General features: G+C 46.4%; 1 protein-coding gene across 6 annotated transcripts in view; it reads left to right on the top strand.

Annotated features, from left to right (window-relative positions):
• The window catches only part of RNF19A (ring finger protein 19A, RBR E3 ubiquitin protein ligase), a 77,606-nt gene that overhangs the window by 40,560 nt on the left and 18,951 nt on the right, over positions 1-18,095 (top strand). For 4 of the 6 annotated variants that reach the window (XM_077270896.1, XM_077270901.1, XM_077270902.1 and 1 more), the window contains exon 2: positions 15,690-16,429. In XM_077270896.1, the coding sequence (XP_077127011.1) occupies positions 15,846-16,429 (584 nt within the window). In that variant the 5' untranslated portion in view covers positions 15,690-15,845. Of the gene's footprint in view, positions 1-7,546; positions 7,708-11,578; positions 11,925-12,004; positions 12,101-15,689; positions 16,430-18,095 lie in introns of those variants that run through there. The other 2 variants (XM_077270898.1, XM_077270897.1) reach the window with 2 other exon arrangements.

Here is an 18,095-nt window from a genome sequence, read left to right as displayed (position 1 = left end):
CGCAGACAGTCCGTCCTGGGCCTGGGGGCACAAACGCCAGATATTAATCCCCTCGCAGCGCAGACAGTCCGTCCTGGGGGGCACAAACGCCAGATATTAATCCCCTCGCAGCGCAGACAGTCCGTCCTGGGGGCACAAACGCCAGATATTAATCCCCTCGCAGCGCAGACAGTCCGTCCTGGGGGCACAAACGCCAGATATTAATCCCCCCGCAGCGCAGACAGTCCATCCTGGGGGCACAAACGCCAGATAGTAATCCCCTCGCAGCGCAGACAGTCCGTCCTGGGGGCACAAACGCCAGATATTAATCCCCCCGCAGCACAGACAGTCCGTCCTGGGGGCACAAACGCCAGATATTAATCCCCCTGCAGCGCAGACAGTCCGTCCTGGGGGCACAAACGCCAGATATTAATCCCCCCGCAGCGCGTTCTCACTACTTCCATCATGGAGAGGTTCTGGTGTGGTGTGAGTATGTGCAGGGATATCGATGGATATTATATGCGGCTGTAGGCAAAAATTCCAAGTGAGATGAAATTAGGGGAAAAAAAACGCAATTGAATTATTTTTGGGATTTGTTTTTTTCCAGCGTTCATTGAGCTATGATAATGGACTTGGCAGTATGATTCTCCAGTTCATACATGCACAGCAAGTAATACAAAACTTCATGATTTTTTTTTTTTTTTTTAACTATTTTTGTGTCTTAAAAAATTCTGCTTTTTTGACGACTTAAAAAAAAAAATTAAATGTTTTGTGTCACCAGTGACCTATACTCTAGTTTTTTCCATCACTGAGGCTGTATGAGGCTTTATGTTTGCGTTTTGATCTGTAGTTTTTAGTTGTACCATCCTGGGGTACATGCAACTATTAGTCTTTGTCTTTATTTTTATTTTTTTGTGGGAGGTGTGGCAACTAAAAAACAATTTTTGCAGTTTCGATTCTGACCTCCTGGGCCTGTTCTACACACCTCGGCCCACCAAGATGGATATATTAGTTATGGAGCGTTTAGGGGTTAAGCCCCCCATACACATTACATAGCTGGTGGTCAAATTATCGTTTGCCCTGCAGCGATCTCTCATGACTCCCCTATATACAGAAACACTCAGCTTGTCCAAGCTCTACTATGTCCTCTTTGAGAGAGCTGCTGCCAGGCTTCTCTGGCGGTGGCTTATTTCCACGGAGAACAAAAGATGCGAAATATGCAGATTTTTCTCTCCCATGACCGACATGTATATTATCATTACTCCCCTAGAACCATTTCAGATTCTTTCATCTACTACCTTGCTCCGCACTGATGAGGGGCAAGAATCTCTACACAGTTGTCACTTTTTGGACGAGACTTTGGTTTGGCTAATGATGCACTTACACGAGTAGATAAAACACAGATCCTTGTCTCCGGTCCTATTCTCATTAGTTTTGTGGATCATGCTCAGCCGTTAGTCAGTGGGGATCTGTATACAACGGATGACACGTGTACATCAGCGCTCCAGACGAGTTTCATCCGTATGTAACTGTATATGTAAGTGTATATTGCTAATAGTTAATGGATAAAATAGTTCATTCAGACAGTCCACCCGTTTCAGTAACAAAAATGAGATAAAAAATATGTATGTAGCAGGGATGACAGCTGAGAAAAAATTGTCACACAAGGATGTGACTGTCGCCCTACCATGTAAGCAAAGAATGTGTTCGCTGTTTTTTATGGATTGCACTCGTTTGTACTTCTGATAGTCTATGGAGCCTTTCACATGTCTGTGATTTTTCACAGATCAAGAGGTCATTGGAAAACTTCGGGTACATGCATGGTTTTGGTCTTGGGGTTGGATTAAAATTGGCAATGCAAGTCAATGGGTCTGTGAAAAAATTCCAAATTGCACTGGAATGAGATCCTAGTGGGTTCAGATTTTTCATGAACTGTCAGAAAGGAGAAGGTGCATTTTTTTAAAATGTATTAACGTATGAGGAAAACTGATAACACTCTTGTCACTCTCTGATCAAACTGTCACGAGTGTGTCACGTCTATTGGGAGATCTGAGGTGATCATTACGTATTAGGAATCGCAGGTCTTCTATTTAGCCTGGGTGATTTTGTTCTTCCTATTGAATGGACTTCATTTCCTTTGGCGCTAAAGAGGTTAACTCTGTATAGGGGTTGGAGACATGCTGCTCCTGACCTGCTCCTCTTCTCCCTCTGTAAAACCTGGCCAGACCTTCTTATCCCAGACTGTGAAAGTTTACTTCCTGGCTTCCTGGAGTTGGTGCTGACATTGGAGTTCGTAGTTGCTTCTGGATATTGTCTGCTGTTTTGGGGTGTATGCTTTCTCCATTATCCTATTCCCATTTGGTTAGTACTCTCCTATCCTTCCCTATATTCCTCCCTACCCTTGGTGAGTGTTTTTGTATGCAAGTTGTTTTTTTTTTGTTTTTTTTTTTATCCCTGTTTCTTATGTGTTTGTACACGAACATATCTGTCCCAGACCTCCTGGGGTAGGTCGGACACTCGGGTCTCTCTACCATCAAGGGTACCCCTGGGACAGGGATAGTTGGGGTCCCAGTGACAGTTTGAGGCCCCCCTTCCTTACTGAAGACACAGCGTGCCTCAAACTCTAGTCATAAATCAAACTTGGTACCTGGAGCTGATATGAGGCCTGCGGTACGTGTGCTTTGTAGTGTTATGCGAATATTTATTGACAGAGTACTGGCCTAGCTGGCGTTTTCTGCATATGATGTCTCCGTGACTTGTGACATGTCTTTTCTGTGGCATGACCTGGCACTTTCTCCCAGTACAGGCCCTGAGGCCTCCTGTAGTCGTAGCTCCCATGCTAGTCACGGTGACGGGGCTATTCCCGTGAGTGACGCGCAGTCGGCTCTGCTTCCTGTTGCTTTCTAAATGGCAGTGAATCCATAGGGTGTCACTACATAATGAGAAACCAGTTCCTCTGCTCTCGCCTGCATTTCTTTACCTCCCCCCCCCCCCCCCCCCCCCAAATTTTGATATAATAGCTACTATCATCCATGATGCCACCTCAGCAATCTGCCCCCAGCCCGTGTTCTTTATAGGACAGCCAGACCATATCTGCCCTGACAAACTGCTGTATGTCAGTGACAAAGCTGTGGGCTGGGGAGCGTCATAGTCCGAAAACATTAGCTATTGACATCAACCGTTGTGTTACAAAAAGTCCCGGGAACCCTCACCAACATGGTTTACAGTCAAAGAATGTTTCTTATAGCAAGGCATTGCCATTCACTGTGCCTGGCATCCAGCTGAAAAGGACAGCTCAGAACAGCTGTGTGCGCTGCTTAGCGCTGCTTAGCGCTGAGAAGCTTCTATAGTGCTCTGAATCTTAGAAAATAGTAAGTGAAGCTTATCGCGGTGGACTTGGCCCTTTTAGGTGACGATACAAATCACCAGTAAATGGTCCAGGGAGAAATAAAATATCAGAATCCAGCTCTGTGACTAGGCAGACATTTGTTCTTTGCTGGTGTAGTTGACATGAAGGGGATGAAGAATAAAACCAGCATTTTATCTCCCAAAGACCTCATCCAGACAGCAGTGAATCATGTCCTTGATTTGTTTTTTGTGTATAGAGGCAGTATCCATTATCAGCTACAGGGCTGTTTATTTTTTCCTGCTGACCATGCCTCCACTTCTCCATTTTTTGATCTGCAACACAGGCGCTATGTCCCCCCCCCCCTCCTGCGGTATGCCCCCCCTCCTGCGGTATGTCCCCCCCCCTCCTGCGGTATGTCCCCCCCCTCCTGCGGTATGTCCCCCCCCTCCTGCGGTATGTCCCCCCCCCTCCTGCGGTATGTCCCCCCCCCTCCTGCGGTATGTCCCCCCCTGCGGTATGTCCCCCCCCCCTCCCGCGGTATGTCCCGGTTGATAGACAATATCCAGTGGACAGTCAGTCATCCCTCTGTGTTTCAGATTGACATCGCTAATCAGTTTGTTGCGTGACACTCGTCTTACTGTGTAGGGGATTTTTTTTCTCCTTGTGACTGTGCATCCTGGTATAATTGTTTTGTCACTTCCTTTGAGGTAATCGTGACCATTTTCAAGTGCAAAGAAGTCATTAATCTCCTGTCCATTTCATAGTGAAACGCTCCCTGGTTAGTTTCTCTTTGTACATTTTCCACTTCCCTTTCCCTTACAAGTGACGAGATTTCTAAAAACTAGAAAAATAAAAAACAGAATTATCTTTAAAGCTCATTGGATGAGTTTGCTCAATTGTTGTGATATCCCCACATTTCTGCTGTATAGAAAATGTCCATTTCTTCATATCCGTTCTTATCCCATGATTTATAAGGAAGAACCTGCAAACACAGGGGTGAGGAAGACCAAGGGGAGATGGATTTTGTTATAAGGATGTTTCACGTACAACGGAGAAAAGGAATAAGTCCAATAAACTTGCACTTTTGTATGTGGAAAAAAAAACCTAAAAAGGAATGTTAAAACGAGCGCAGTGCATGTGTTAGGTCCGCCGCTCCCAGGTGGTCCGCCGCTCCCAGGTGGCCCGCCGCTCCCAGGTGGCCCGCCGCTCCCAGGCGGTCCGCCGCTCCCAGGCGGTCCGCCGCTCCCAGGCGGTCCGCCGCTCCCAGGCGGTCCGCCGCTCCCAGGCGGTCCGCCGCTCCCGTGATCTGAGCATGTAGCATTGTCTAGGCCAACAAAGCTTTTATTTTACTGGGGACAAATATGCTGACTAAGAATGGGTTTTTGAGTAGTCGACAACTCATTTAAGTGCAGTCAGTCCTCGAAAAAATGTCTTGTCATGCGAATTGGTACAAAGATGCTATTTCTGACAAATTGAAAGGGACTTTTCATAAATATGTAGTTTTGTTACCTGGTGAAAATGCCGCTGCTATCCTGAATCTGGCATAGCTTTTCTTTTCTTTCTTTTTTTTTTTTATCTCTCCTTTTCCGAGATATGGTCCCCCTCTTCTCTGTATACAAAGTGGATTTATTAGCCAAGAGGGTGTGAACAAGTCCACATCCCACACCCACTTGGCTTTAAAAAATAGTTTTGGAAGTCATGAAGAGGAGGCCATATGTCAAATGCAGAGGAGCAGGAAGAAAAGGAGAAAAACGACTCCGGATTCAGAACGGCGGCATTTACAGCAAGTACAAAATTAGATATTTGTAGCCTAGCAAGTGATGGGTCCTTTTAAGAAGCTGTGAAAATGTTAATTTTGGATGGTTTTGACGCTGCTTCTCCAAGTATTTCCCACAAACTATAACTCACACATTATATTATTCTGAGTTTTTTCCACAAGCAATAATTTTCCTTTGGAAACCCCCTACTGGAGGGAGTACCTGCGGGTATTTCTCAGAAACCGCTTTCCAGTAATGAAGAAATATTAAACGTTTCCTGTGGTCAGGGGTTAAATCTGTTCTGGCTGTGATGTAGTGACCGGCTGGTGTGTGTGTGTGTGTGGTGGGCATACAGCGGAGCCCTTTCTGCCGCCCTGGGCTGGTTGTGAGGCAGTGGCTGGAGGTGTGGGGCAGGCATACAGCAGAGGCCTTTCTGCCGCCCTGGGCTGGTTGTGAGGCAGTGGCTGGAGGTGTGGGGCAGGCATACAGCAGAGGCCTTTCTGCGGCTGTGGGCTGGCTGTGAGGCAGTGGCTGGAGGTGTGTGGTGGGCATACAGCGGAGGCCTTTCTGCGGCAGTGGCTGGAGGTGTGTGGTGGGCATACAGCGGAGGCCTTTCTGTGGCAGTGGCTGGAGGTGTGGGGTGGGCATACAGCGGAGGCCTTTCTGCGGCAGTGGCTGGAGGTGTGGGGTGGGCATACAGCGGAGGCCTTTCTGCGGCCGTGGGCTGGCTGTGAGGCAGTGGCTGGAGGTGTGGGGTGGGCATACAGCGGAGGCCTTTCTGCGGCAGTGGCTGGAGGTGTGGGGTGGGCATACAGTGGTGGCCTCTCTGCGGCTGTGGGCTGGCTGTGAGGCAGTGGCTGGAGGTGTGTGGTGGGCATACAGCGGAGGCCTTTCTGCGGCAGTGGCTGGAGGTGTGTGGTGGGCATACAGCGGAGGCCTTTCTGTGGCAGTGGCTGGAGGTGTGGGGTGGGCATACAGCGGAGGCCTTTCTGCGGCAGTGGCTGGAGGTGTGGGGTGGGCATACAGCGGAGGCCTTTCTGCGTCCGTGGGCTGGCTGTGAGGCAGTGGCTGGAGGTGTGGGGTGGGCATACAGCGTAGGCCTTTCTGCGGCAGTGGCTGGAGGTGTGGGGTGGGCATACAGCGGAGGCCTTTCTGCGGCAGTGGCTGGAGGTGTGGGGTGGGCATACAGCGGAGGCCTTTCTGCGGCAGTGGCTGGAGGTGTGGGGTGGGCATACAGCGGAGGCCTTTCTGCGGCCATGGGCTGGCTGTGAGGCAGTGGCTGGAGGTGTGGGGTGGGCATACAGCGGAGGCCTTTCTGCGGCAGTGGCTGGAGGTGTGGGGTGGGCATACAGCGGAGGCCTTTCTGCGGCAGTGGCTGGAGGTGTGGGGTGGGCATACAGCGGAGGCCTTTCTGCGGCCGTGGGCTGGCTGTGAGGCAGTGGCTGGAGGTGTGGGGTGGGCATACAGCGGAGGCCTTTCTGCGGCAGTGGCTGGAGGTGGGCGGTGGGCATACAGCGGAGGCCTTTCTGCGGCAGTGGCTGGAGGTGTGGGGTGGGCATACAGCAGAGGCCTTTCTGCGGCAGTGGCTGGAGGTGTGTGGTGGCCATACAGCGGAGGCCTTTCTGCGGCAGTGGCTGGAGGTGTGGGGTGGGCATACAGCGGAGGCCTTTCTGCGGCAGTGGCTGGAGGTGTGTGGTGGGCATACAGTGGAGGCCTTTCTGCCACCCTGGGCTGGTTGTGAGGCAGTGGCTGGAGGTGTGTGGTGGCCATACAGCGGAGGCCTTTCTGCTGCAGTGGCTGGAGGTGTGTGGTGGGCATACAGCAGCAGAGGCCTTTCTGCGGCAGTGGCTGGAGGTGTGTGGTGGGCATACAGCAGCAGAGGCCTTTCTGCGGCAGTGGCTGGAGGTGTGGGGTGGCCATACAGCGGAGGCCTTTCTGCGGCAGTGGCTGGAGGTGTGGGGTGGGCATACAGCGGAGGCCTTTCTGCGGCAGTGGCTGGAGGTGTGTGGTGGGCATACAGTGGAGGCCTTTCTGCCACCCTGGGCTGGTTGTGAGGCAGTGGCTGGAGGTGTGTGGTGGGCATACAGCGGAGGCCTTTCTGCGGCAGTGGCTGGAGGTGTGGGGTGGGCATACAGCGGAGGCCTTTCTGCCGCCCTGGGCTGGTTGTGAGGCAGTGGCTGGCAGTGTGGGGCAGGCATACAGCAGAGGCCTTTCTGCGGCCCTTGGTCGGTTGCACTGGTGCTGCTGCCCTCTATGGCGTTACTTTCTGATTCCTCAGACTGAGGTTTCTGGTGTTTATACTGTGAGACATTCCAGCGAGAGCAGAGACTTTTCTCTGGTAAAGGTCATAATCTGAGCCTGTAGCCTGTAGGAGCGGGCTCTGTTGTCTCAGGAAGTAATGATTAACATGTATGGCTGCCCGCCCACAGAGTACTGTACGCACCGCACTTTCTGTTGTCATTGCCCCGTGTTTCCTCATCACATTCATGTGAGCCGCGTCCTCTGTGACTATGAAGAAGCAGCCATGTATGTAACGCTTCAAATTCCTGTGTGACCGAGGAGTGGCCTTCAGTGCAGCGTCTGCGGATCATAGACGTGTGCTCCCGACTTCCTTCCATTGCTGTAAGTGACACCGCCAGTAATCACTTATATTCTTTACAGACTTCAGTGCCGAAGGGGTTCAGATTATTTCTTTGTGTTACATGAGTGGAGACGAGACCATCAGGTCCGTCATGTCACTAAAGTGGTGAGATTGAAAGATTTTGATAACTTGTTTTTTGGCAATCGCTATATGTAAACCTGACATTGCAGATCAGGTTGTGTGAAGCGTTGTCCCGGCGGTGCAATGTAAACGGATTTTACATGTTTATTTTTCACAATTATTTAGCACCATCATATTCCACAGCGCTGTACAGACCTCAGCATCGCTGTCCTCAGCTACCTCCCCTATCACTGTCTTTGGAGTGTGGGAGGAAACCGGAGAACCTGGAGGAAACCCACGCAAACAATGGGGGGGAACATACAAACTCCTTGATCCTTATTCTTGATGGGATTTGAACCCAGGACCCCGGCATTGCCTGTATACAGTGCTGACCACTGAGCCACCACGTATGGGTGGAATTTTATTTTCATGGCGGACATGACAAGTCACAGTATCTCTGTTATGTTATGACAGCTCTGTTTATCTCTGGGATCATGTGAATATTTCCTTAATGCCACGAGAAATTTCTAGTATTTCGATCAGACCAAAATCCAAGATTGCCAATGGCTTAATGCAAATTCAATGTGTCATTCTCTGACGCTCCCGATTTCTGCCCCCGATGTACCAGGAGACACAGAAGGATTAGTCTGTGTCATTGAATTGGGCAAATCTGTGTATTTTTCGTTCATTATGGTTCGTTCACCAATGTTGGACGTGACCGATCTGATGACGATCCGGATTTGATGCAAATAAATGAGCTTTCCGCATCTATAGTCGCATGCTATAAAATATTTTCTCTGTGGATATTAAATATCAACCTTGGAAATCATAAACCGACCATTGATTTGCAAAAAAAAAAAAAAGATGAGACAATGGGTATAATCCTGTGGATGTGACCTGGAGGCGGCTTGTCGGCGGAATTTGAGGCAGATTTCATTGCGGAATATATTCTGAAATCCATACGACATTTCTTCCGTGTGATCAAACCTTGACTGGTGGATAAAGTGCAGATATCGAGGTGGTGACAAATCCTCAACACGTGCCTGCCAATATGGTTCTCCGCCATTAATGAGGCTAGGTAGGACAGGTGGGGTTAGCGGATGACCACCACATTGCCTTGACACATATGCAACCTTACGGGATAAAAATTGGACGTCAGTCCTATAAATTCTGATGTGGTCATAATTGACCCTTTTCGTATGCAGACATTGGCCCATATCTGTACAACAATGAGGCAGACGTGTCAGCGCTGGGCTCTATGTCCCATTGTATCACTGCTTATATTAGATGTGTCACCGGTGGATCATCACGGGGAAACTAATAAAGTGTATTCTGCGGTGACTGCGCTGATATTTGGGAGTATGTGGGTTACTCCCTGTCACTTGTTTTTCCTGGTGATTAAATCTCTATATATATCTATACTGTGCTTATTATATACTGGTGAGGACAGCGCTGGATACTGTTTCTACATCATTAGGGACACTACAGCTTCCTACTAGGTCTGTATTTATTCTATAAGCTGAATAGCGAAGGGGAACTTGTGAGATAATGTGAAATACTGGAACTGTGAGCATCACTTCTACTTTCTGTCCAGGTCATTTCCAATAACTAGGAGTTGGTATTTTCTGTATGGTGTGTATATGGCCAGGCACAGCCGTAAATGATCCCCTGCTCTGTCGGTCATTAGATTATTGTACTCATAGCCGCTGATCATCTGAAACTTGCTTCCAAGACAGACCAGCAAAATACGCTACTTCCCATATATATGAAATGTGTTATTTGGTGTAAATGCCGCTGTTCTCCTATATCTGGCATTGATCTTCTTTTTTGTTCCAGCACCACTATATTCCCCTCCTTCCTGCATTTAAATATAGTCTTAGTTTCGCCAAATGGTCCTGAAAGACTCCCAAAATAGTTGAGGATCACACCCCCTTGGATAACAAGACTTATATTTTAAGCAAGTGACAAGTCTTCTTTAAAGGGCCAATTTTTGTGATAAAACTGGCCTTCGATCAGCTGATCGCTACTGGTCCTGCTTTTGGAACTGTGACCGTCCAGATGTTTTTATTACAGCGGCCACTGCTGGGGGAAATGTAGTATTACATGGCGACCAACTCGTGTGAGCCAGGCTTCTAAAGGGAGCCCCACTGTCTGACTTCTAAATATGTTTTCATTATAAAAAAAGAAATCTTGCCTTTAGTAAGATGAGCACTTTAGGATTAAAACTGGAAATTGTCCAAATGCGTTACCGACCAGCAGACGTATCCTCCCTTTAAATTTCTGAGCAGAACAGTTTGTTTCCCATGTTTTGCCTATCAGCTGATGCTTTGTGTACCAGCCCTTGACAAGTTTATGACCCAGCATAACTATCATGAACTGAGCAGCCTGCAGTGACGGCCTTGGCTTCATAAAACTTTCCATTTAGGCTTTAGGAAGTTCTGAAAAAAAAAAATCAGAACGATCTCGTAAAGTTCAACAAGCATTATGCTGATTTTTTTTTTATTTTTTTTTCTTCAGTCTCCACCCCCCATCCACTTTTGAAAAAATGAGAAGCAATGACGTCCATGAGCTCCTCTGTCATGGGTCTACGTTTCTGTGTGGTCCTTCCTATTGGATCTTATGTATAACCAGCCAGATTGAGCGTGGTTAGGTCAACATCTGTTCAGATGTCTTATAGGCCTGTGTAGGGTTAAAATGGCCGTCACGTTATATCATTGTCGCACTCTGTCCCAAGTTGGCAGCAGGGTAACAAAAGAGAAAACCGCGTAGGGGCCAACAACATCCATTTGTCCCAGGTGTTTAGGAGTCTATAGTGTTAACCTGCACCCTCTTTTTTTTTTTTTTTTGTCCTTTTATGTACTTCTCCGGTCATCTGCGTCACCAAAGCCATTAATTACCCAAAGATCAGCACGTATCGCCTATCCACGGATGTGTCTGATTGTTGGGGTCCCACTTTGAAATAGATGATTAGTATCTGATCGCTGAGGGGGGTCCCACTTTGATCCCACCTGTTAAAGGGGTCACTCCTGTCACAGAATGTTGATGACCTACCCAATGGATAGGTGATCAATATAAGATCAGTGTCACTTGGCACCCCCCCACCAATCAATGTGGTTACATCCCACCCGGCAGTTATAACAGTTGAACGAGGCTGCACTGCGCAGCTCCTATCCAGTGTGTAGTGGCTGCTGCCGAGTGCTGCAGAACATCTCCTAGTCCGTGGAGTAGCTCTTTGCCGCTCCCTTCGCAGTGTTAACACCCACCCGGCGCTTATAACAAATAATAGGTGAGGATGTTGAGAGTCGGTCCCCCACTAATCTCATATTGATGACCTGTTCTTTTGGATAAGTCATCAATCTACTGTGGTCAGAGAACACCTTTAAATATCTGATCAATGTGGATCCCATCTGTGGATAGGGGATATGTGTCAATCTGGGGTCAACCCCTTAATTTGCAATTGATAATTTGAGAGGTCCAGAAATTGGAAGACGAGTTGCCATTAACACATCTGTAGTCGCACTGTGAGTGACCTAAGGACCAGTACTGGGAGCATTAGAGGGCCAGACCTCGGGATCAGAAATGCCCTGTGTGTATTCTGTACCCAGAGCCGGTATGAGGCCTGTAATATTGGTGTGTGTGTAAAATATATATATATATATATATATATATATATATATATATATATATATATATATATATATATATATATATATATATATATATATATATTTTATAGTGTGTTTTCTTTCTCACCTAGCTGTTCTAGCCACCAGTAAGACGCAGCATTGCAAGGCTCGGTGGGCGTGCAGACATCTGTAGAGACGAGGACAGGCCGCAGTGTAGGATTCATGTCGGCTTCATGTTCAGCCTCCCACATGAGAAATCACTTCTGAGAAGCCGCGTTGCAGTCTAACTGTAAAGCACTGCTCAGCTTCTCCTCTGCTCAGTGTATGGTAATATAAGGGGGTCTATGGTGGAGATCCTGCTCGTTTATACCAGGGGCATCTATAAAGGGGCTCCCCGCATTCAGCACACACTGTAGATCCCAGCGTTGACTGTTTCGGAATTAGCAGAGGTTGTAGTTTGCAGCAGATCCTTCCTACCTTAATGGTCAGTCTGTCAGTGATGGCTCCATCAGGTAGGGATATGGCAGCCGGTGCTGGCGTGGGACGCTGCGCCTCCTGTTAATCAATAACCCTTATGAAATCCATTCTATAGATCGCAGTACAAACTCCAGCACCGCCGCTCATTACTTTATCTGCCGTGCCCCGCGCTGCCTAGGACTGTACACCGCACTATCACCAGTTATTCCAGGTATTTCTCTGCTTTACTTCCTTATCTGCTTGAATGTTTGGGGTTTTTATTTTGTTGTTTCACTCGCGAGAAATGAAAGTACCAAAGTCTTAACATGTTGCTGCAACTCGGGCCGTTTCCAGTAAGTAAAGGCTTACCCAAAACTGTATTTCCTTCTTAAGGAGAAAGAGAAAGCAGAACTGTCTCCATCCATATATATTTAAGTACTGTGTGTGCGTTTCATAAGCAGATTTTTTTATTGCTTAAATCCTTTTGTGTCGCTTGTATTGTGATTCCCCCCCCACATTTCTGAAAAGGAATGACGCATCTTAAGATCTGTTGTAAGATCGGCCTCCTTAATGGTTAAAATGGCATTGGTTTCCTCTTGCCGTGTGAATCTCCTACGTGTCTCATTTTGGTTTCCATTTTACACATAGAAATATAAGTTTGTATTTTTGTCACAATCAAAATGAAAACATAACACACTTTTACTTTGACGTCGTCGTCCTCTTTTCCAATGCCCCATGTCTCCCCATTTAGCGATGCAGCACGGGCCATAAGCACATAGCTAGGGTACATTATATTAGGATATAGAGTGGCGGACCCCAGTCTTTTTTACCCTGAGAACCACGTTGCGCTCTGAGAGATGGTCGTGAGCCACAATCTGCAAAAAAATCATTGAAGCCATATTGCAACCAATCATGGATAATTAGTCATTTATTGGGCATCACCAGTCGTTAGAGGGTTATTCTGGGTTTTCCAGGTTAATGTGGGTCAGAGGGTCTCCTACTCTATCCTATGCTACATTCAGACGGCTGTTGTAAAACTTGGGCCAGTCATGTCTGCAAATTTAGAAATCGGCTTGTTCCTTTTGCAGCTCCGTATGATTGTCCACATAGTGGACGGGTGCAGGAACCGTCTATTTCCTTGCATTAGATTTGCTTGTAAATCGGACCAGACGCTGCATTCTTGCACATCACAAAGGCTTACATTTGATAGTATATGGGCCAAAAATAAGTTTGCACGTAGCTTAATTAAGACACTTGTATATCATTGTCCTACTGTGATTTTTTTGGACTGACTGCTGGACTCCTTACCTGAATTCAACAGCCTCATAGGCATATATGACTGTGACGTTCAGGTCACAAGATCCGCAGCTAGTCCTTAAATGGCGGTGTATGGTCTGTAGTAACTCACTATTACGGCTTCTTTAAGAAACAAAATATGTGCCGCCAAGCGTAACATCAGCAGAACTCGTACCAAAGTGGTGACAAGATCGGGAAGGCTTCCAGTGAAGAGCCTGGTCGTTCTGGAGAAACGTTCCTGGTAGAGATGGATATGTGCGGACAGTAGTAATGGGGTGGTGGGTGCCAGTATCTTTGAGGAGCCAACCTATATTTGGCACCGGACTTCAAATGGGGTTTTCCAGGTCTCTCAATGTCCCTTGTTGGTTAACACCAGGCACAGCCACTGCTAACAAAGGTGTGCCTGGTGCAGTTTACTAGAACTTTGAGCTGAGTTGCGGTACCAAACACAGCCACTAGTAAAAGTCTGGAGCTGTGCTCATGAAATAATGCAAAGGTCATGACACTGACTGAGCGACGCTGTCTCTTTAAATAGCTTATTCATATAGATCTGATAATTATATTGATAGTTGATTAAAATACATGCAACCTACTAAATGTCACTGTGAAAGGGCTGTGGGCGCATCTGTGTGGTCATACCCATTCATATAGACTTCACTTGCTGTATGCCCACTCGTGGCTCTGAATTCGGTACTGAACTGACGCTTTCATGTTGAGGCCCCCTTAATGGTTGCTTCTGTTTCCGCTTGCATTGTAGATCTCCTACGTGTCTCCTTTTGGTTTCCATTTTACACATAGACAGATGAGCTATAGTGTTTGTCACTATCAAGATGAAAGTGTAAAAACCCTTTTACATGTACATTGTCCTCATATTTTCCAGTTCCAGATGTGACCAGGGGGTTTGTGTTTAGGTGAAGGGTAACCACGATGCAGAAGTGTCTATGGAGGAGTAAGTGGATGTACATGATGATGGGCACAGCTCTGACACTTACCGGACTTTTTTTTTTTTTTTTTTTAATGTCTGTGCTTTTCAGACAAACATAACCATGAGAAAATTATGTTCTAGAATTATTTATTAAAGGATAGGTCATCAATGTTTTAAATCTAGAAACACATCCGGCCAGAATGATAAAAAGGAAAAGTTACATGTAGCCCTTTTAGTAGCAGACCCGGCTAAAGCTGCCCATACACATTAGATAACTCGTCTCTAATGGCCGATTTAGGACATTACAAGCGTTCATGAAGCAAAACATACGACTGTTTTCTTAGACTCAGTGACCGACCAACAAATGTTCATTATTCTTAAAACACCAGTTGGCCATTTTGGCTCTTTTTTTGGCCGACTTATAAGCACTGGTATTATCAGTTACTAAAAAACAATATCCCGTATTGGCCGATATAGCCTGAAATGCATTTCGATCCTTCAGCCTTCAAACGATAATTCGTTGCCCACTTTCATCTACTGCGTGTGGGGACTGGTTTCACTCGTTTATACCGTGCTTGTATCCTAGCCAGACCTCGGGGTCTTTGGACCTGAGGTATCTGCATTCCTATAAGCCGGCAATGCGCACATGCTCTGTGTGTTTCATGAAGAAGGGTCTGTATATCCTAAAAAGCTTTGAGACCTGCCTCTGCCACCCCAAAGGATTTTATGAGAGTTGAGTAAAGGTGTTGTCCAGGGAAAAATCGTTTTGGCAAAAGGTTCAGAGAGTGGTTGAAAAATAAGAAAATGTTTAAAGTAATATAAGAAGCGATAATTTCCTCATTGCTGCCCCACCTGTCTCTACTTTTTTGTCCCATTTTGACAAACAGAGGAAATGCTGCTCAGCCAACCACTGGCTACGGCTGGGATCCATTTTTTACATTGAGAGGCATATCCTAGCATTTTCTGAATGTCAAGATGAGACTGTAAGTAGAGACCGGTGGGGCACCCGGATAGCATTGTAACTGGGGTGATGGATATTGGTAAATGGAAATATTGCTTTCTTTTTTCTTTTTTTTTTTTTTGCCAGCAAGTGTCTCCTCTTGACCATCCCCTTAATTTCTGGTTTTACTGATTTCTTGAAATGTGGGATTATTCTAAATACTTTTATAGTGTGTGGTCTGACTTTCGAGCCCAGGCAGACAGTACATCGTATCCAAAAGACAGTACATAGTATCCCAAAGACAGTACATAGTATCCCAAAGACAGTACATAGTATCCCAATAGTCTATCTAGTGTTAAAAGCAGAGAGAGGATTGGACAGATGTTTAACCTAAGAACCAAGCTGAAAATGATTTTTATGGTCGACTGTAATCTACGGGAAAGATTGTTTTGCTTGGAGGAAATAATTTGGACTCTGTTTGTGACCTCATTTTTGGCCTCTGAACGTTACCAGGAAGTTTTAGGCAGTAGTTATTCCCCGTCACGGCCCTGGCTCCCCGCCATCTAGATTCTCATGTTCCTTTTTCATTTGAGATTTATGAGACTATGACTCCAAAAACTTCGCCCAGCATTTTTGACTTTTTCTTGTTTCTATTCACAGACTAACTAGGAGCGGCTTTACCTACGACACAAGATTTCTCGTCTGAAACCGGAGACCCAGGATTGATCGGCGAGCTGGTTTCTGTGTGCCCGGGGCTTGGAATCATGGACCGTGCCGAGCACACGTGCTGAATGAATCATTTGTGGTTGTATAGAAATGAGTTTGCATCGGCAGATGGGTTCAGATCGGGACCTCCAGTCGTCAACTTCCTCAGTTAGCCTTCCTCCTGTTAAAAAGGCACCAAAGAAAAGGAGAATACCATGGGGATCCATCTTCCGCAAGAAAAAAGATCCGAAACGGAAATCAAGGGACCTGACTGGCGGGGTGGATGGGATTGCCAGCATTGAAAGCATTCACTCGGAGATGTGCACTGATAAAAACTCCATCTTTTCTGCCTCCGTGACTTCCACAGACAATGGGACAGCATGTGCCAGCAAGCAGAGCGGAGACTTTATGGAGTGCCCACTGTGCCTTTTACGGCACTCTAAGGACCACTTTCCTGAAATAATGACCTGCCACCACCGTTCTTGCGCGGACTGCTTACGTCAGTACCTGCGGATAGAGATCTCGGAGAGCAGGGTCAATATCAGCTGTCCAGAGTGCTCCGAACGCTTTAACCCTTACGATATCCGATTAATACTTAATGATGATGTATTGATGGAGAAATACGAGGAGTTTATGCTCAGGAGGTGGCTCGTAGCCGATCCAGATTGTAGATGGTGTCCAGCTCCCGACTGTGGGTAAGGAAATGATATACTTGTAGATGATGTTGGATCTAAATACTTCGTCTTCATGTGATCAATATTTGGACCATCGGTACCACCCTGTGTTTTGGAAAAGAGCAAAATCTCAAACTGCTGAATGGACCAAAGGAGGAAAAATTCCCATATTTATTAATGTGTGTATATGTTTATAATCTGAAGACTGTGATCATAAGTTACATCTTGGGGCGCTGACAAAAGTGACCAAGTGCAGCGTTGTACTCCGCTATCCTTGTTTAAGTGCCATAGGACAGTCGCTGCATGCAGCTCCTCCTGTGCCGGCCATATCTCTGGGGGCATGATTGGTTATTGGTGTTTTTTTTATTTTTTTATTTTACCTGCTTTGAAAACACCAGAAAATATGACCGTCAGAGCCCTAAGACGGTGTTCAGACGGATGTATGAAAATCCATGCCACTTACACCTGTAAATTGTGAATTGGTCACAGATGCTGCCGCAGATTCACCACAAATCAACGACTTTTCTGCAAGGTATTGAATTGCAGACTGGTAGTGTGTGAACGCAGCCATAGATTTCTCTGTGGACGTTGGATTCCCAGGATAAAGTGGCCTGACCTGTGAACAAGGAGAGTGGTAGTGGGATGTAGTGATATGATCACGTCACTCCTGGGGATAGAGCAGTGACGTGAAGTTTCGTAGATCTCCAGGTGATGGACATATAGAGCAGATCCTTCATTTTGGACATTTTTCCCATCTTGTACTCGTGTACAATATGTATTTAGGATAACAATCGGCCTGTTTTAAGCCCCAAATTAGAACAGAAATCAGTTAGCGGTTCAGCCAGAAACAGGAAGCAAAACATTCAGAAATTAGGTGTCCCTAGTTCTGACATGTTGTCAGTTTTGGCAGATACTTGCTGTCTCCATGATACACCAATCCTGAGTCCTGCATTTTGTGGTTCCCCTGTTATTCCCCCTAGAAATACAGACAAAAATTGACCTGTGGTGGGAACCAGCTGGAGGCGTGTCCCTACACGCCCTGATAATGACCAATCAGAGCTTACGGTACGAGACCTGTAGGGACATACCCCCAGCTGCTAACGCCTAATGTCATTTTTTTCCTTTATTTCAAAGAGGCATAAAGGAGCAACAGCACCACACAAACTTATAAGAAATTATTCTCCAGAATTGTCATAGAACAGGGAACACAAGTCTGTACTGGAGCGGGCAGGTCAGGAGGCAGGACATCTGTAACACATATTCTCACTCCAAATATAGACTCGCGTTTCACTTTTCTGGCCGAGGTGCCAGACTACCAGAAAGTGTAATCACTGGACCCGTTAGTTTTTTTGGGCTTTTTTCTTACTAAATTGGATAACAAGGCGACTATAGTGAAGTTCTTAGAAAATATAAAGGAGAGCAGACCGATCGCTGCTACTCACTGGATGGATATATCATATATGCTAATGTAGTGGTTGAGTCCAGGTCAGGAGATCCAGGAAATCCTAGAACGCGATACTCTGAGAACTCGCATCAGCTGATCTACGTAGATTTTTTCTTATGTGCAACTTGGCCAAATGTTGGAAAAAAGACGATCGCTTTATAGGATGCAAAAATATTAAAATTCAGCCTGACGTATATATTGAGTAATGATGCACTTCAGGACAAGGGATTTCGTTGGAAAGGG

The sequence above is a fragment of the Ranitomeya variabilis genome, chromosome 6 (genome assembly GCF_051348905.1).
Source record: "Ranitomeya variabilis isolate aRanVar5 chromosome 6, aRanVar5.hap1, whole genome shotgun sequence".
NCBI classification, from domain to species: domain Eukaryota; kingdom Metazoa; phylum Chordata; class Amphibia; order Anura; family Dendrobatidae; genus Ranitomeya; species Ranitomeya variabilis.
The sequence above is the reverse complement of the archived record's forward strand: the minus strand, read 5'-3'. Positions and strand labels throughout refer to the sequence as shown.